The 20,676-nt window shown below is 46.1% G+C and overlaps 1 protein-coding gene across 1 annotated transcript in view; it reads right to left on the reverse strand.

Moving 5' to 3' along the window:
* Positions 1-6,061: 6,061 nt before the first annotated feature.
* The window catches only part of LOC119461578 (thromboxane-A synthase-like), a 34,834-nt gene continuing 20,219 nt past the window's right edge, over positions 6,062-20,676 (reverse strand). The window contains 5 exon segments of the mRNA XM_037722934.2: positions 6,062-6,635; positions 8,330-8,495; positions 11,983-12,123; positions 14,185-14,273; positions 15,399-15,507. Of these exon segments, the coding sequence (XP_037578862.1) occupies positions 6,558-6,635; positions 8,330-8,495; positions 11,983-12,123; positions 14,185-14,273; positions 15,399-15,507 (583 nt within the window). The 3' untranslated portion in view covers positions 6,062-6,557.

The raw sequence follows: 20,676 nt of genomic DNA on the forward strand, positions 1-20,676 counted from the left end.
TCCAACCGCTTTCGAGGCAATCATGTTAAATGCGCGCTGACTGACTCAGCCAGCAAAAGCGGATGTGGCGATAGGGATGTCACATGAATAGTTTTCATCGGTGTTATCTTCACGTCGATTGTCGCTCCTGTGAGGCGTTGGGATGGGGTTGAACAAGTGGTGCATGTCCGACCCCTATTACGACACCTCACACGAGATGATGCAGTGCGATGCATGCAGAACACGCAGCGCATATGTAAGGTTTGATTCGCACTGCATGTGTGGCAGTATGATTGCGCAGTAAACTGGAATCGAAGGGAACAAGAACAAAGCAAGTCCCGAGTCACTTCGGGACGTCGAAACGTGGCGGTCCTCCGGGACGACAAATGCCGGGAGCGACAGCATACGCCACGTATGGCCTCAGAGATCGGGCAGCGTCTCGGAGGCGATGCGTCACGCATACAGTTATTTACGAAAATTACATAGATGAAACTGTGGCGCTAATGTCTAAGGGATCTGCAATAACGGACGCGCAGCCTGCATGAGAATGATGGGCAGTTCTATACGACGATTTGCCTAAGCTTCGTCCATCTGGCTTGAACGGCTATAACAAATCTGGCTATAACAAAATATTCCGTTATAAATGCCACAATGTGCCGTGATATGCATGCTCGCAGAAACGTATTGACGCGCCGCGTTTATAAATGTGCGATTTCTTGGACGTTGAGAAAGGTAAGGCGCCAAAAAATAACGCGACGGGAACGCCTGAGGCCAGAAGCCGGAACATTACACAAATCTATGTAAAACTATATATCGGCCGAGTTGACAGTGGCAGCAGCCATGCAGGAAGGGCGCGGCTGATCGTTATTTCACGCTTCTTTCTGCGGGAAGGAACCTATAATTACTGTGTGGTGTCCCATGAGATCATATAGCACGCGACACCGAAAATAATGCCGACGAACGAAGACCTCAGGAGAGCACCTGACGTTGACGTTGACAAGAACTTTTATTGGTTCTGAGAAACTGGCCAGGGGGAGCCGAAGGCTCCCTCAGGTCAAGTCGGTGGCTCCGCCCACGATGGCACCTGAGATCATAATAATTAAAGTGGGCGCCGCAGGATCTCCAAGGCACCTAAGTGGGAGGATCGAAGCTGGGGCCAGTCCAGGTTTGAGCTTTGCTGTTCTCGTTGCCGCATTTGATGCTCAGGAGGCGCCGCTAAAGTATAGTAAATACAGTAATGACCCGTTGTTTACTTGCACTGGCAGCTCGATTTGCTCGCGGCGCGAAAGGAGGGAGAGGCCCGCCTTCCTGAACCTCCTGCAAAGAACCGCTGCCATCTTTCCCATGGTTTAGCTGAATTGATTAGAATTCCGGGGTCTTACGTGCCAGAACCACAATTTGATTATATGAGGCACGCCGTAGTGGGGGACTCCGGATTAATTTAGTCCACCACGGGATCTTTAAAGGGCCTCCACTGCACGGGTCACGGGGCGATTTTGCATTTCGCCCCCACCGAAATGCGGTCGCCGCGGCCGTGATTTGACCCCGCGACATCGTGCTTTGCAGTGCACCACCATAGCCGCTAAGCCACCGCGGCGGGTGGGTTAGCAGAACGATCGCAACACCTGGTAATTCTTTGTAGAAAACTCTATGATGTCACAGACTAGATACCAGCATACAAGCCTGCAGACACGCAGAGGGATTTCGTCAACGTTATCTATTTATAAAACGAGTGGCGATAGCGCTCTTTCTCTTCTTAAATGCTGGGAAGGAACGCGGCGGCCACCGCTATACAGTACTACAGTAACAATGCATTTCTAGGGCGCACGTTTATTCCCGGCCAGTTGCAAGCGGCACACACGCCGACATGCGGGCCAGTGTAAAGACGGAAAAAAAGAAATCTGAATTTTGGGCTTTCACGTTTTTTTTTCTGTGCTGTTGTGCTAGTGACTGTAGCTTTGCGTTGTGCGACGGAACGGAATTTACATGTGCAGCGAAACAGATTTGGTGACAATAAAGTTAGTGTACATGCCTCCCAAAGGCTGAGCCATGTGTTACATCACCGAAGCATGTCCTCCAGCGCTTGGAGAGTCAGCGCACAGGTGGTCTGTTGTTGTTCCTGGGGGCGAAAATGTTGTCGCCGAGAACGGGTTCTTTACGGCCTTGTTTTCGAGTGTGGCAACGACCTATCAGTTGAGCTTTTTCGCCAAGGCGTGTTTGTTCATGGCAATTAGTTATCGGGCCTTTCATCACTTGTCAGCGGTGACCACACGACGACAATTTGCCGGACGCGTTAATTGCGCCTTGATGCAACACTACGTACGCAAACGAAGAGACAGAACAATGGGCGTTACATGACGCACAGTCATGGGGAATCTAACCTGAAATGACCGAGCGACGACCGGGAACTACTGGTGGCGCCGCGTAGCCACGAGAATCATGAACCAACAACGAGACTACCAACGCCACAAGAGTGCAGACAGGTGCGCCGGCGTCAGCATAATTGGCCAGCCGTTTATTGCCTCACGCTTAATTGTTTTATCTTGCTCGTCAAGAACGCGTTTCACTAGCCGCAATGGCGATAAAAAATAATATAAAAAGCAACGTTATTGCTAAAATAACACGGCACGTAAGCCAAAATAGAGTGAATGTGGGCGTTACATCGAGTTTAACTTGAAGAAAAGAACGGGGATCGGTACTTGACGGGCTGTATTGCAAATCAGATGTCGCAGAACAACGTGGCGGTGTTTCTCTCGTTGTTTCACGCTCTCGTGGCTGCGTGGCGCCACCGGTAGTTCTGGGTTGTCGCTCCGTCATTTCAGGTTAGCTTGTCCGCGACTGTATGTGACCTGCGTTGACGCCTTTGCCCGTGAGGTCGCACTAGGCTTTTGCTACTTCTCGACCTTTCCATCACTCGCAAGCGGCGACTGCAGACGCCTTCGCAGCCGAGGCTGACCAGGAACTGATGAATGAGTTGTCCCGGTGCGATTGTATTGCAAGGGTCTCGAGAATGGTGAGTCGTAGTGTTACGTATTGCAGCGTGTACAAGATATCTCACAGCGACTTTAGTATGATTACCATGGTCAATCTGGTTCCTTGAGAGGAATCCGCGATCTCTGCTCAGAGCAGCTGATTACTATCAGCTGACGGTCCAAGGTCAGGATGCCCCTTCGCTTCGTGCGAAGACGATTCGTGTGCTGATCCGAAGTGCTGAGATGATTCGTGAACATTGATCGTGTTCGTTCTATTGTGCTCAGTGATCACCGAACGACTGTTAGAATGATGGCAGAAGCACAATTGGTTTGGGAAAGCCGCAACTTAAAAGAATACTGCACTGATTGTAAAACTCCAGAGGGCAGCTGTGAATGGTTGCAAATCATTTAGTTGCAAAGGGTCGTCACCGGCGACGAAACTTTGGTTCACGAATTGAGCTGAAGTCGCAAAACAAGGGGTGGAGAAAAAAATTCAGCCAAGGCAGCAATAACAAAGGAAAGAAACACGTGGAAAAACAAAGCAATAATCAAAGTAATATTGATTGTGTTTTTCGGTTGCCGGGTGAAATTGTGCACCACGACCTGAAGGTCAAACCGTCAATGCAAGTTCTACGCAGTGGTCCTGAAGTGTCCGATATATCATGTGCGCCGTGTGTGACCAAAATTGTCGAAAGGGGAACGCTAGATTCTGCACCATGATAATACAGGGTGCGTTTTTTTTTACCTACACCAAAATATTGAAAATTGCCTGTGGCAGGTAGCACAAATCTAACCCTTGATCTGACACCAGTTTGCAGATATGCGCCATCAAACTCGCCGTAGTTCCGCTTAATTTTTTAAACAAAACACTCCTTTAGGCATTTAAGGGCAAAAGTAACTGGAACGCCCATATATTTCGTCCCATACTTTTTACTCATTGGGAAATCATATCTCGAAACTGGTGTCACCCAGCAAATTCATTTCAAGTGCAAAATCACCGGCTAATTTTCGTAAATTCCAATATGGGCCATCAAGTGATTAATAAACTAGTGAATTTTCGTGAATTAGATGGATATGCATTTCGATTTCTCAATCCGCCTCTTCGAATAATCCAACTCAAGGACAAGAATTATGCTATCTCCCACAGGAGATTTTATAGAATTCCGTAAAACTCAGATAAGGTCTCTCTGTAGATATATTCCTGCCCATGTACCTAAAATTGGTATTTACGCAAAAAAGAAAGAAAAAGAAAGAAATAATGAAAGGAAAGAGAAAAAGGCATAGAGAGCGACATTGGTGTCCTTAGCCATTGAACTGAATAACTGAAAAAAAATAACCATTAATTAGGACACAAGGTTTTTTTCAATTGGCATGTCTATTTTTTGTCACAGATGAACAATAAATTCAGTTAGAAAACGCCTAAAAGAATAACAAGAAAAATAAACAACCTCAAAATCATTGTTTCGAAGTTTGAGAAAAATCCAGTGTTCTTCGGCAACATTCAGGTATACCTTCCACCGTGGGCTCCACAATCACACGCCCGGTGGAACAAAAAATCAAACCTCTTGCATAAGTAAGGTGAACGATTAAGCCAGTTGGTTTTGCATCATGAAGTTATAGCAGCGCGAACTAAAACATACGCGCAAAAGTTTTAGGAAGCACAGGCATGCTCACCTAGATGGCTTCGTGGTTTTGGTTTTCTGTTTTGTTTTTCAAATTTCTTTTTCCTCTGCGTATATAAATCTGGCCAATAAACAAAAGCCGATAGCTGGAAGTTAGCGGTCGGCCCCCTTGTGTATATGTTTTAGTTCACGCTGCTATAACCTTTTCTTTTTTGCATGAAACTTAACACATGCATGGTCTGCCGTGGATCCCCACAAGTAAATATACCTGGTAGCAAGCTTCCATAGGAACGTTCACATGGTTGCTTACTGGCGGTTCATGGGGCTTAGCGCCATCTGTGGGAGGAGGGAACACTTCCGGCGGAAGAAAAAATAATTTGACGTCAATCCGTCAAAAACAGAAGTGACGTCATTTTGTTCTCATAGGCGCGAAATTTGTTTTCGGAGGCCTGCCATAGAGCGTATATTAAAATGGCCATCTTCATGGGCGTTCCGATTTTCAGCACGAAAAGCGATGCCGGAAAAGATAAGCCGTACGTGCGAAATCGCATACAGAACATACTTTCACGCCGAGAACACTGGGCGTAGAGTACTCACTCATGTTGCACGATCACACGGTCGCAACTCACTACTTTTGACCACAGGCCTAAAACTATCCGCGTCACGTCTGCAACACAACACATGAGCGTATTGTAACAGGTGAACTTTACGAGCGCGCCTTTCCACGCACTCCAAGAGTTGCATGGCACGGAACGAGTAATATTGTAATACTTTACATTGACGCCATCGAGGTCTCCATCCTAATGTGCTATATATCACGCCGAGAAGTTACTCAAACCGTGCATTTGACATCACGTCCGGCGCGTCTTGAGCCGAGCGCAAATCGATTACAAAAATAATCCGGTGAAAAACGGTCCCCGTACGAAAGCAAAACGATGTGCGCGTGATGTTGCACTGATGCATCCCCTGACGTCACGTGAGGATCACCGACAAAAATTTGACAGCACCACGTGCCATATATATACTGTAGCATGCACGGTCTGTTTGCAGTTTTGGGAAGTGAATCATCTACGGAGAGCCAGGATCGCCGGAAACGGTCGCAGATGCAGTCACACTATACATGACGTAGCAAAAATGTTCGAATCGTGTGAAACTGAACCCGTTATGCTGAAATACTATAGCGTTCTCACGACCATAAAATAGGAATTCTTCATTTTGTTGAAACCAGTAAATAACACCACGTGGCATAATTGATCGACATGACGCAAAGCAACAGACAAAGCGCTGATGTTTCTTTTTATAATGTTATTTGTTCTTCGCGTTGCTATATTTCTTGTCTCAGAGGACACGATTGTTACATGGCACTAGGAAAAAGAAAAAAAAAAAGAAGAAAGAAAAAAAAATACGAGAAAACGTAAGTCGCCTTTATGCAAATTCCGACACCGGTTTTATTGCATCTAACCAACGCCTGGGGTATAACAGTCGCGTGTATAGAAAACAACACTGCGGATCCTACTGCGACTCAAATTTCGCAAGACCAGCTGGCGCTCAGACGAAATACACAGAGAAAGACGACACACACACATATCTGCGCTCTGCTCACGATGGCGTTATGCGAGAAATTATTTCACGGCCAGATAATGTCACACGCAAACACACTATACCATTTAGACCATTTTCTTTATTGAACACTTGTACATTACTCACGTGCAGTACTTGTCACAAGGCGAGCTTTTAACGCTCTGGCTCAAATATCACAGTGTTCGCACGCGCTTCATGAAAGTGCTGGTTCATGGAGGAAAGTTATGCGGCGTTTTGGTCGCACACGAGGTAAAATCCAGTTCGGATTTGAAGTATAAAAATCCCCGCGTCGGGTCAAAACGAGTGAAAATGCAGCTTTTTTTGAAGGCACGTCGCAGAGAGAATGTAGGGGTGGGGGGAGAGATCGAGCAAAGGGTTTGCTCGTCGTTGGACGACCGACTAATCACAGTGGCACGGCCCTGACCTTGACGCCATTCTTGATCTTTAGGATGATCGGGTTCATCTCAATGTTGGGCGGGTCCTAAAAGAAAGCACAATAATAATTGGTTTTTTTTTCCACCATACACGAGTAAAAGTGCGAAGACGGTGGCATTTGCAAGTAGGCTCGTCACTGGAAGGAAGAAGTGCAGAAGAATACGCAATATTACGTCGTCTTTAACATCATTTAAACGATCCGCAGAACGTTCTGTCCGTCTGGAAATTCGTCTTATAGCTTAGGTTGTTCAATGATTTTCTTTTCTTTTTAATATTTGTGACTTCATTCCACGCGTAAGCACACATCACTGCATCTCTTATTGACGTCGATACATGATAGCAACACCCGTCTAGAAGAAGGTGATGAAAACTAAATAAATGCAAGAAAATGCAGTGCTACCAATATTAAGTGAGCGTTAACGTTGTCACCTTCTTTTCTTCGGCACTTCTCATCCAAAAAATAACGAATCAACTACAACACGCCCAGCTTTCAATAGTTCTGCATAGTTAGCACATGGCCGCTAAAGGGAAGCTGAAAAAAGAAACATTAGTTAAGACTTCAGACATTATTCTTTCAAAACATTATTTTCGTTAATTTTGAAGCAACAGATCGACTACTAGAAGAGAAATTGAAGTAAAAAAAAAAAAAAAAACTTCGATGCTTCTTCATTCCTTCAAATCTTGAGCCGACACAACAGCGCCAGCGCGGCACTGTGACGTCATGTATTCGAAAAGATTCTTTTTTTCCTACTCGGACCGCTGTGGGCACAGTTCTCGAAACTTGCTATGAATCCAAATTCGGCTTCCTTAGAAAACAATATAGACCGTTTTTACAGATAAAAAAATTGACTGGGCCGATAGCTTCGAAATCTGTGACGTCAAGGTGTGCGGCAACCTCAAGGCGACGTCACTAATCGCGTCTCCTTGTCATTTCTGGCGTCTTTTTTTCTGTCTTCTGTGGCATTGTGCAGAAGGGTAACTAATACAGATGACATTCATTTTCTCCTTAGTGCGCCCTTTAATGCCTGCACATCCGTATTCGTACACGGATCTCACGCATTTATGCAAGGGTTAGGGAACATTACCCGTGACGTCACAGATTTTACAATCGGCTGACTGTGATTCGATTGATTATTATTAAAACAGAACGACGCTGCATTAAGTTCGCAGATAAGGGAGAGTTCAACGCAAAAAAACTGTCAAGCTGTCTTGCGCAAAAAAAAAAGGAAGAAAGAAAAGTAACGTCTGAATCTGTGAAGCCGCACCCTGAAGTTCAGCCATCATTTTCTGCACTAGTAAGGTAATTCTTTTTTTCCGCTGGAAAAACGCAGGTATACTTCCGAGGAAGCAATCTGATATAGCTTACTGCTTTCCTGTCGTGTCCCTCTGGTATCCTTATTACCTAAAGGTATGACGATGATGATGATGATGATGATGATGATGATGACCCGTAATTTTGGTGTGCACTCATTAAGGGCGATAGACCAAGAATAGGGCGGCTCGTGGTAGCTCAAGAGAAATGCTTATTGTAACAGTGCAAACGAAAACAAACAAACAAACAAACAACAAACAAACAAACAAACAAACAAACAAACAAACAAGAAAACAAGCAAGAAAACAAACAAAAATTAAATAAAAGAAACAATGTTTGCGCTTTTCTTTTCGCTCCGGTCAGATGTTGAAGCGCAAGTGCACGCCACTGAGCGAACAGTTCCTGTTGGTGCGCTGCTTCACACCCACCCTCTCGCTGTTTTCGGTCTTCTCGAGCCGGTATTTCCGCAGTATGTGCGCGAAGGTGTACCGCAGCTCCATGTGGGCGAATCGCATTCCGATGCAGTTGCGCGGGCCGCTGCCGAAGCCCTGCATGGCCATGGTGTTGATCCGCGACTTGTTCTCGGGAAGGAACCTGCGCCAAGGTGCCATCGATCAGGCATGTGGCGTATAACGACTGAACTTTCATCACAAACTTAGCACGAGCGCAGTGGACGACTGGAAGTATATATTATGTGGCTTAGAGCTCTGCACGGGCTCGGGCCGGGCCTGGGCCTGAAAGGCTGACAGGCTTCCAAAAAGCGGTGAACGTTCGTCGAAGCTAGGGCCGTCTACAAATACTAAATGTCTGCGCTGAATCTCATGACTTCGATTCACTAGAGAAGTGTTTTTGTCAGTGCTGTCTATCACGGATCCCGTTTGTCATATGAAGCGGAATGGACATGCAGGGATTGCTTCCGTGGGCCGCCCACGTTAACGTATGCGCTAGTCTTATTCGACTGCATGCTGCGAGAGTTCCATGGGATTGTCGTAACAGTGTTGCAATGTACACGGATAAAGTGCCGTTAAACAAGCTAGGCATGGGCCGCAATATATTCCCTTAGCCAGATATGCGGCTTGACCGACACAGTTACAGTTTCTGTGGCAGGACCTTACCTCGAACCGTAGCGGCACCCAATCGGTAGGTATCGAGAAGCCTATAGTGGCGCCGTTGCCACCTAATTTATTCGAAACGAATGCAAAAATTGGCTCGAATGCTTCTCGTTCCCCTCTTGGTGTTTCTCCCCGCGTATTCCCATGGCCACTTTTTTTGGCGTACAAGCACGTTTGGAAGGCGTATATACACCGTTATGAAAGCTAAAAAAAGCAAAAAAAAAAAAAACGAAAAAAAGAATAACGCGGCACAAACCGTGTGCATTGACAAGCGCGTGTATAATATGGGACCACATTCACGTGGTATACACGGTAAATAAGCTCTCTGCACAATTCCCTTGCTTCGAACATGAAATTGCTAACCGAGTGCACGTATAACGGCGAAACTGTACGATCACTACGAGGACTCTTACGTGTGTCATGCTTCTGTATGGCGATGCTCTGTTCGCGCAGAAATAAATGATTGCATCTTTATGAATTTCAGCCGGCACCAATCACAGATTGCGTGTCTTTGACCCCAGGTGCTCCATGAGGAGTCAGCCGATACTTTCATTTATGTGACAGTGTCCCCCTACAGATACGCGCACGCTTCACGTTCACTCGCACGCACACACACACTGTTTGCACACACACACATTCGCACAAAGTACTTTTTAGCGAAGCATGCGCCAACAAAACATCGATTATTAAGGCGAAAGGCTTATATGTATCATCGTTGAGTCGACATTCAAAGTCCTTGAGCCAAAACGCGTCGATGATACGAAAGGTGCCAAAACTATCATCAGCAATGGCCCCGTAACCAGTCATCACCAATAACCCCCATAAGCACTCATGCCCCCATAAGCAACCAAGATGGTTGATAAAGATGGATGACAAAGTGAATTAAGAGGTATGACTAAGCGAATTAAGTGGATGACTGACGCGAGTTAAAAGAATTGAATTAAGATTGATGAATAAGCGATTTAAGAGTATGACTCAGCTAATTAAGAGGGATGACCAAGGGAGTTAGACTAATGGAATTAAGAGGATGAGTAAGCGAATAAAGAGGTTGAGTAAGTGAATTAAGAGGGATGGACTAGGTGAATTAAGGGGGATGTGTACGTCATGTGTCCGTCTTTAATGCACCGGCACTTAGGCTTTCGCCTTCAGGTCGTCTTTGGGATACCACAATAGACCCTGTGATTTTTTGCTATTTGAAACACCTTGCTCTCGACAGCACGTCCGGGCCTCAGCCGGGCCTTATTTGTGGCTGGGCGGGCTGGGTCGTGTATAGGTGAAATGTTTTCGGGTCTCACTTTGGGCGGGTGAACTTGTATAAGTGCGAGGCTCGAGCCGAAAAACACGGCTCGTGCAGTGCTATAATATGGCTTTCATTAAATCTCGCCTTGGCCAATATAGAATGAATGCAGGCTGCTGTCTTTATGTTTTCTAGCAATTTCAACCATGTGGACATTCGAGATGCGTTAGCAGCGTCGCCATATAGGTCACTGTCATGACAACAATGGAATACAATGTGCAATAGCATCTCGTTGAACGGAACCTTAAGGGACCGGAGAAAGATGTTCCGATTAACAGGAGTTCCGTTTACTGAGAAATATGTGCAAGGGTGCAGAATTCATACACTGTCATACACTGCCTATGTCATATGCTGAGTATGTCAGTATGTCAGTATCAGTATATGCTGAGTATCAGTATGTCAGTATGTCATACACTGTCTTAACACAGTTAGAAATGTTAGGCGTTCATAAGTGAACGTAAGAGCTAGTTTGTCCCATGGTTTGGAGGCGGCCGGCAACTTCTATTGACTTGGCTTTGATAGTTTTGATTTCAAGGAGGCACCGGGCGATGCATCAAATCAAAAACTGCTGCTCTTACTGCTCGACTCGGTGGCTGAATTAGCACGAGGTCGATCTAGTTGAGTCCAAATTATCGAACGGATTGCTGTAAGGCGTCCGAAATTTCGGTCGCTCTTATTCCGGCAGTCTATGGGGCGAGTGGCACCAGCCGTGGGGGCGTAGAGTGTTTTGGCGTTGTGATGGCAAACCCGGAGGCGCGGGATCATGTCCCGGCCGCGGCGGCCGCATTTCGATGGGAGTGAAATTTGAGAACGCCCGTGTACCGTACATTGGGTGCACGTTAAAGAACCCCAGTTTTTGACAAAAACAATCTTGAGTCCTCCATTACGGCGTACCTCATAATCATATCGTGGTTTTGACACGTAAAAACCCATAGTTAATTTTTTATAGAGCTAGTGGCGGTCCCGCGAAGCTGCCCGGTCTGCACATGCTATGCATTAAAATCTACAAAACTCTTGATTGCTTAAGTCTCTGCCACCGCTCTTTAAGGATGTATTTCTGCATAGAGAATAGATGTTGGAAAAAAAACATGAAGAGAGAGAGCTCTTGGTCTTTTCCGAAAAACATACTTTAAGCGTGGTTCTGCGGTTCCCTTTACAGCGAACTCCAGAAAATTTGCTTACGAATAACGAAACTATTTTTTGCATTATCATAAATAACAAGCCAACTAATACAGAGGCTCCTGTTCTGTTTAACTGGCAAATACCGTTTAATTGATTTCTATTTACCGAGATACTACTGTACACGTCAGGTAAAGCAAGACGTCTCCATGAGAAGACGCTTTCAAAGGAATGCTGGCGCGCATAAGATCGACGCACCAGGCGAAACACTGCTGAGGTACTAAATGGACAGTTTTTGTTGAAGGATTCGAGTAAAAATACTTAAATAAGCTATACAGCCTTATTTACGCAAAAGTTATGTAGAAAGTTCTACTATTGTCCTCGGCCGATTCCCTGCTGTGGATATACGCCATATCTTACGAATGCTATACCGCTACGTTTGCTTCGGACATAAGACAAAACTGCGAATATTTTCAGCGCTAATTTATTGTCTCGCGCCCGGAAACACGACTGCTAAGGTCTTGACACCACAGCCCACAGGTTATCTTCTTACCTGTCAGGATCGAACTTGTCCGGGTTTTCCCAGTGTCGTGGATCCCTGTGAATGTACTCAACGGCTGCCATGACCGCCGTACCGGCGGGGATGCGAATCTTGCCGTACTCTTTGTTCACCACGGCCTCCCGAGTCACGAACCTGGATTGACACGAGTATGATGCAGAGAGAGAGAGAGAAAAGGGAGGAAGGAAAGGCAGGGAGATTAACCAGACTTTGTCCAGTTTGCTACCCTATGGTATGATGCAGCTCGTCACTTAGAGTCACGGACATAACAATGGCTGCTTCAGAAGAAAGTGTTGAGTCCGCCATGCAGCTATTTAATTGACACCAGGGCGTTGCCGCCAGTTTTATTCACCGGCTATGGATCAGTTGCTCAGTCTCTCAGAGAAAGGAGTCACTCGTGTTTCGTGTGCCTTTTACAAGATTTGCAAGTTGACGTATCAATGACAGAAATCTTGCAATTTTCGTGGGAGATCTGCTTTGCTGATGTGCATTGCACCAGTGGCCTTTACGAGCTTGAAACTTCCACACTTTGCTTCGGCATATTATTCGCGTTTTGTTGCTTCTAAAGTGACCATTCGGCGTTGCAATCCTAACTTTTGCGATTATTTATGTTTAGAAGCTTTGTAGAGGATACACGGCGCACTCTTCCATAGGTACATCTTGTGGGAAACAAATAACATCCCAAGAGCTATCGACATTGCTATGAAGCACAAGGTGGCTGCTGATCAGTAACGTGTGGCGAGTTTTCTGCCACTCCTAATGAAATGATCGATATGCTTACTCGTGTTCTGAAACAGTTTAGGGATACGAATTTTAGGCACTGAGTTGTTGGAGCGAACCATATTTTAAAATAAATAATTGAGATGAATTGTCACGTGTCTTAGTTCACGTTTTGACGCGCCGCGCCGGTTAGACTTGTTTAAGACGTATGTCTTATTGTTTTGTAGCGAGAGCTACACTGACCGCATTCTCGCCGTTTCGCTGTGGCTGGTGGCCGCACCGCGAGCTGAGCCGTTGCCTAGCAACCGCCGCAGCAGGCAGCGCCGCTCGCCGCGCCATCTGGCGTCGTCTGCTCGAGTTACCACAGCGCGGCGACGCGCCGCCGCCGCCGCAGTTACAAGCATTCGCCGCTTGCATCTGGCAAGACGTCGGAGGAGGAGGAGCCGGTGAAACCGCGTTGCAACAGAGGAGGATCCGGCGTTGCATCGTATATATAGAAGGGGCGGCTCGGTGGGCTTCGTCGGCAGATATGGAAAGTGAGTCGGAGAGACTGAAAGAAGCCAGGCTTCGTCGTCGGAACGAAACCAAGAGGAGGCAGCGAGTCAAGGAGACGGAGGAAAAACGAGCCGCATGCCTCGAGAAGCGTCGTAAGTACGAAGTGGCCGGGCGAGTGGATTCATATGAGGATAGCACCCGCAACGTGTTCAAGTCACTGGACGACAACCCCTTATCCTCCCGCCTCAGCCACCACCTTTGTGGCCGTCTTTGTGGCAATTGAGAAGCAACAAGATGAACACTTTCAAAATAAATGCGTTACACTTTAAAAAAGTCTAGTGTTTAACGTAGCCATAACTTAACGAGAGGTAACAACCAAACCTAAACACTCAGACGTACGAATATAAACGATAAAGATGTAACCGTAGAGAGAACGAAGCTAAACAATACCTCTCGCTACGCACACCCAGACATAATTAACTGGGTTAAGCCACAGTCATTTCTTTTTGCTCTGCCAAGTGGGGTCATCCTGCTGTAAACAGGTCAACATGCAGAATGCTAAACCAACAGGGAGCTCGCGTGCAAAAATGGCAAAATACTGAGAGCAGAATAATGATAAATTTTGTAAAATATAATTTGGCCACTTTGATGACAAATGTCAAAATACTGAGCAGAATAATGATAAATTTTGTAAAATAGAATTTGAACACTTCGATTAGGTGGTTTTTACTTCAATGTCAGTACTGGAATGGCGTGTTTGCATCAAGAACGACAGCAATTGGAAAACGAAACTATACGTAGTAGCTGCTCCAAAACTTCACAAAGCGCCTTCCTTTATAAGTGCGAGGTTTCTGAGCTCCCGGGGGACGCAAAGCGCATTATCACATTTTTATGAAACTGTACATGAATTGTTTCATTCTTCTTTTTTTTTGTCCGGTGAATATGGCATTATTGAGATTTGTGTCAACATTTCATACTCACGCAAATGCGGGCGGGTACATCCTTATCGTCTCTTGAATGACGCAGTTCATGTAGGTGAGTTTCTGGATGGTGTTGTACGTTATGGGTTCCTGGCGGAACAGAAGCGATTAAAAAAATTAATAGCGCTCACAATTCGGAGCCATAACTTAATCGGTACTGTGCCTCTAGTAGACCATCGCAGCGGTACTTTGAAAGGAAATTAATCTAGAAATATTCTGTGCCTGGAAAATCTAAAATCTTCCCGTTTCGACAGAGGCCATTTTGCTTCTAAGCTCCACTGAAAGCGTGCATCGAAATACCCTAAAGCATTGTTTAAAGAGTATCAACTATAGTAAAGTATAAGTGCCAAATATCGTCGGAGTCACAAGCTTTATGTACTATCGACAAAAAAAGAAAGTTTACGGACAAAGGGATCTGACAAAAAGCTGAATATCTCCGCAGCCTCAACACGCAGCCTGGTATTCTCATTTCCAGTCTCTACAGGTATATGCGAACAACATTGTGATGTACGGTTTTACGGGCTACTTTTAAAGGCTGCTCGGATATTTAGCGTTTTCTGAGATCCCGTGGTCCGTAAACTTTTTTTGGTCGATTGTACATAGTTGAACTGGCTGCGGTAGTTTTGTTTTATGGAAGTTAGGCATAATGTAAATGAAGGCACGCTACCTAAATAAAGTAGAAGAACATACACAGTAAGTGTGTAATTTCGTTGAAGGCGCTGTATGAACGGCACTGGCACCGAGAAAAGCACACTCCCCGCGTGGCCGCCGATCATAACTTTCAATTTTAACTTATTTAGAACGTTAACAACCAATTTGCCGTTTATTGCGTATGTGAACTCGCTTAATTAGTTCATATATTCAACTTTGAATTGGAAATTCGTTTACTCAAAACAACGATCCGGAGCATAAATTGCGCTATCGATACATCTGCTGCTATGACCAGCTATGATGCGCGCTTCCCATAAATTTATATCAGTGCGGCGGCGGGAATCGATAAATGACGTGGTTGATTCGCGGTGGCTTAGAAAAGTGAGTTACATATTACAGTATTCTTGTTATGATGTTATTAGTCTATGACTGATGCGGCCCACCCGATGAAAAGGGGAGAAACCTGCCATGTACGCGTTTCTCCCACCTTTCCTCTCGACTACGAACAAAGAAGAAGCAGAAGAACAGCAACAACTTGATTCGTGTGAATCAGTCTATACGTACGTCAGATGCTAGGACTGAGAACAGCTCTTCCCTCATCTTCTCCTGCACTTCCGGGTAGTGCACGAGCATGTGAGTTACGAGCGACATAGTGTTGCTCGTGGTCTCGAACCTGCGTGGTCAGCATGCAGAAATTTCAGTGGCAAAGGAATCGGAACATTTTGAGCAAGAAGCGAGGACAATTTATTTCCCTACTTTCTTTCCATTTTTTTTCAGAGATTAGGTCGTTTCAGTGGGCCTCGCTTTCCCTGTTTGGTGCGCCGAGAAGGCGCTCAAGCGTGCATTGTGTAAATCCTTGGAATTTTTTAAAAAATCCGAACGCACGAGCATCGACCGCACTTGAGTCACTGTACATATGCTCCACTTGGGGAAGAAGAGTTGCGCGTAGATCCGCGCCATCTTGCGTGCCAAAGCATCCAAGGTATGCGTAAAAGCCACTCCTCTTGATTGCAAGAGAGACACGCTCGGCCCAGCGGTGACAGTGCGCTCTCCTTAATTCTACGGCATTGTCGGCAGCACCACTATCGCTTTAAACGTAAAATGAGAAAACTCGAACAAACAATGATTGCCGATAAAACAAGTGCTACAATAATAAAAAAGATTAGAATCTTGCGTTGATCGAAGTGGATCACGCGCAATGAACGCCGGAGACGGCTGCGAACTTTTGTGCCGCACAGTTTAAGTAACTAATTGTGTTTACCTGCCATATTGACAGGCACGCATTAAAAAATATTTTCCCGGTGATCGTTTTACATTAAGCATTGATCGCTTGGTGCAAGGCGTGCCTAAGCGTATCGGAACTATTCTGGATGTTGTCGCTCATTCTCTGAACGTTGTTCCTTCTTGATCCCTGGTTTTACACATCCATAGTTAAATCTCCGATTTTCATTCGAGAAACGCACAGCACAAGCCCACGCTACAACTAACCAACCCGACTTATATATATATTCGCGGAGGGTTCGTACACATCGCTCTCTGTTGGAGCAGCTTTCGTAGTTACCGATCAGATCGGTTTCGTAACACATGGATACAAATTTAAACTGCAAGGTGCAATTAATGCATATAGCACTCAGACAATCGCGTTATCGGATTACTTTAATCACTGCTGATTAAAGGGGCCCTGAATGACCCCTCGGGCTTGGTGAATTAACACAGTTCGCGGGTAGCATACGCTGCTGTGAACATCTCAGCCAAGTTTTGCTGTCGTACGCGGTACGTGGAGCTCGCAAGTGGAGCCCGAAGTCACCTTTCTCTCAAACGCTCTCTTTTCAAACAGAAGCCTGCTCCTCACTCTCTTCTAGACGCTTTATTTCGTAATAAAGCGGATCCCCATACGTGGCTGCTATTGGTAGCTCCGGTCGGCAACGTAGCGCTAGATACCACGGCCGCCGCGGGGTGCCGTCACGAGTCTACTGGCGAAGCGCACTGCGGCCCGCTGAGGCCAACCGCGTTTGGCTTACGTTGAGCGCATCGTAGTCGCCGAAATCGGAAGTCTTGGCGTCTACGTTAACATCCAAAAATGAAATTTGAACTGCGCGCCAAGGGTGACATTGAGAATGCGGAGCGTTGTGGCCACGCCGCACTCCACCGTAACCTTCGCAGTGCAAGGCATTGAAGAAGGAACGGGAGCACAGTGGTTGCTGTGTTTGATTGCCAATAACTCCACTTCTGCTGAACACATTGAAGTACTTTTTTGCGGCAAATTATTTCTGAAATAGCCTATTTTCACTTCAAATGTCTTTCTCCACTTCGATAAGAAGTGATTCAGGGCCCCTATAAAAGAACATGTCATAACACCTCTGTGCATATATACACTGATTACCTTTCCTTACGCAAGATACTCACCCGACTTACAACCACGCGCGCTACTATACGCGCATTCAAACAAACTTGACATTTCTCCCCCACAACACGCACGGTTAATCTCGTTTATTTTACTGGTCATAAAAAAAAAAGAACATACGTGGCAACAAATTGGCAGATATCGCTGCGGCATCGGCCTCAATTACCGGCACATTACGCCAATGGTATTCGCCCGGTAGTAGCATCCACTCGCAGTTATTTGCTAGATCAAAAGTGACTGGATCTCCGCCTCGACCCCCGAAAATACAGACACTGAACTATTTAAATGAATAAATAGCCCGTATTCAATACCCTATTTCTTCCCGCCTCGGAGACCCTAACTGCAGACGGCCGGCTTCCCGTTTTACCTACATCGATTCCATTTCAGCGCTAAAACAACTGCACTGGTAGTTCGCCTTGTGAGCACATTTTACATTTCTTTAATTTCTGCCCTCTCACTCAGTCCATCGCCACGCAACTGTTCGATTCCACCATTAATATAGACCCATAACACCTTCGCATTACAAATAACTCATACTTGATTGTAGGAAGAGAGCGCTTCTCGATAGGCCTATCACAACACACAAACGATCTCATGAAAAACCATCACCCTTTTAAACATCCGGGATCTCTTCATCGTTTTCTCGCTAAAACATTTTATCCCTATACTTATCGATCTTTTTCTGCTTCCAATTGCCTTTTCAACTTCCTTTTCCTTCTGATCTTCCTCTAAAAGGGCTTTTTATCCCCAAAAGATCCCTGTAGGCAAATGATAGTGGGGAATATCTCCTGTCTTCTGAGTTAAGAACTCCCTGTTGTCTCGCCTTTCACTGTCTGTTCACCACTTTCATATCCCTCTTCTGCTTTACTCTCATCTCTCCTCTAATATTACTTCGCTATTACATCACTTGCCCATATACTCGTATACTTCTTCACCATCACTTTTCGTTACTTTTCAGCATATTTATCATTTCTCTCGTATTGTATTTCTTTGTTCTTTGTTTTGCGTCACCTACACTTCCAGGCGACAGTCCAGTCCCTTCTTACTGTCAGAAGCCACAACGCCAAGATCACGATCAAGCTTAAGCCACACAAGCATGACCAGCACTCTCATTACCATGAGCTCCTTGCGAATATACACAACAACTTGACTTCGTTCAACACATGATGAAGAAACAAATGACTCGTAACCCGACAGTCGAATTGTTCTTGAAAAATGGGGTTCACAAATGATGATAATCGGGAACTTGTTCTCAAAAACATAGTGCCGAAATTCTGACATCCGTGACTGCAGACCTCTGGCATTCCATTGAAGTATGGAAGCGCACTTGACTTGTTCCCGGAAAGGTCGCAGTGGTTGTGGATGGCAAGCCATCTTGTTACTGTAGACCTGCAAGTACTGGTTCAAGGGAGTCCAGGACTTGCAGTGCGCATTTAGCGGATGGTGTTTGCAGGGTATTCAGAAGGGAGCGGATAACACTCACCAGGGACCTCAGAACAGCAACGACTTGGACATCTTGGGCAGCTTGATTATCTGCTGCCGAATTAGCGCTCGGCGGTAGTCGATGCTGTCGATCCTCTGAGAAGTGTGCCTGGGGTAGAGCAGGCCAAGCAGCTTCAGATTTTTGCTGAGCTTCGGTATTCTTATGACCATGTAGGTGTAGGGTGCTTGGCGGTGGCGGGGGTGGCGGTGGCGTGAAGGAGCGCTCTGGGGGCAAAACAGTACTTTTTTCTTTCTTGGAAGTGCGCCGCGTCGACGGGAACGTCGTCTTTTAACAGTCGTTATCGCTTCCTTTCGTGACGAGCCGTCCTTCACCATTTGCCTCAATATTCTCTTCTCCTTCTTGATTAGTGGACAGTCGTTTGATGAGGCATCATGATCTCCATTGCAGTTTCTGCATTTCAGGGTACTCGCTTTGCAAGACTCTGCTGTGTGGGGTTCGGCGCAACGCGGGCAAGTTGGCTTGTTGGTACATACCCCACTCACGTGGCCCATTCTCAAGCACTTGTGACATTGAAGAGGTCTCGGGATATATGCTCGAACGACATGGCGAAAATGACCAACCTTCACATGTGAAGGAAGGCAGTCGCCTTTGAAGATAACCTTGACGCAACGGGAGTTGCCTATTCGGCTAACTTGCAGTATGTTCGTAGTGTCAGCAGCTGGCTTGACCAGGACAGGAAGGTCAGTATTCGGTATAGAGATGTCGATATCATATATGACGCCCGTTGTCATGCCTCTGTCCTGCGGGATGTAAGCGCGGACTCTGATGTCGCCAATCTCCGTGACGGTTTGCAAGGTATGCAAAGCGGCCGGTTGCTCGACGTCTATGGCCAGGACATTCTTACGGGGATTAACTCGAATGTCGATTATCTGATTCGGCACGAGAGCTTCAAGACGTACCGAGATGACTTGCCTATTGATGCTCCTCAGGTTGGCCGAAGGATCAACGGGAACAAACAATATAGTGTGGCGCGGCGGACCACTGGAGGCCTTCACGGTTGACGTACTTCCCGGCGAAGACCCACCGAGGATTCTCCTCTTCGCCTTGCGTTTCGCCATAGGGACAAAGCCGTCCTCGCTGTCATCGCTACTCGCCGTATACAGTTCAGTGCTGTCACTGGCGATGTCATCATCTCGGCTGCTCCGCTTCCTTGAGGCCGACGTCGAAGGCAATGCCATAGGAGCTCACATATGTTCAACAAAAAGTGCAGCCTCACGACGACAATCATTACGTATGTCTCCATGTCAAAAAGAAGAAGGTTTCCTTCACACTAATAGGCGCCTACCTATCACCATCACGTCGACTTGATCGTCAGAGACTAAACGACATACTCATGAAAACTCCAGGTCCTTGGATAATCATGGGTGACTTTAACGCCCATCATCCACTTTGGGGAAGCTTCAGGACTAATCAACGAGGGACGAGTCTAGTTGATTTCGCTGCCGAGCATGGACTGAGAGTTTTGAACGATGGCAGTCCGACTTATCTCCGAGGGGCGACTTACAGTAGATGCTTGGACTTGACATTAGTGTCTCATAGTTTACATTCTAAAGTTCAATGGTTCACAGACATTGAAACTCATGGCAGTGACCATATGCCTACCTACATTAATGTCAGAGGCTTTGACAGTTCTAGTTCGCCTATGCTGTCAAGACAGACTGACTGGCAAGCATACCAACTTTCGATCGAGGACAAGTGCAGACAGGAACATCCCGAGCCCCTTGAAGACATTATCATACAAGCGCTGCAGGCTTCTACGCGGACGTATACACCATCGACAAGACGCACAGATTTCGACAAAGAACTGGAGAGGCTTCGTGCGATACGCCGGCGGGCCGAGAGACGATATAGGCGTACTAAGTCTATTTATGACTTGAGGGAAGCCCGACGCATTCAGAAGAAAATTCAGCGTGAGATGAACAAACTTCAGGACC

The sequence above is a fragment of the Dermacentor silvarum genome, chromosome 8 (genome assembly GCF_013339745.2).
Source record: "Dermacentor silvarum isolate Dsil-2018 chromosome 8, BIME_Dsil_1.4, whole genome shotgun sequence".
In the NCBI taxonomy this organism is placed as follows: Eukaryota; Metazoa; Arthropoda; class Arachnida; order Ixodida; family Ixodidae; genus Dermacentor; species Dermacentor silvarum.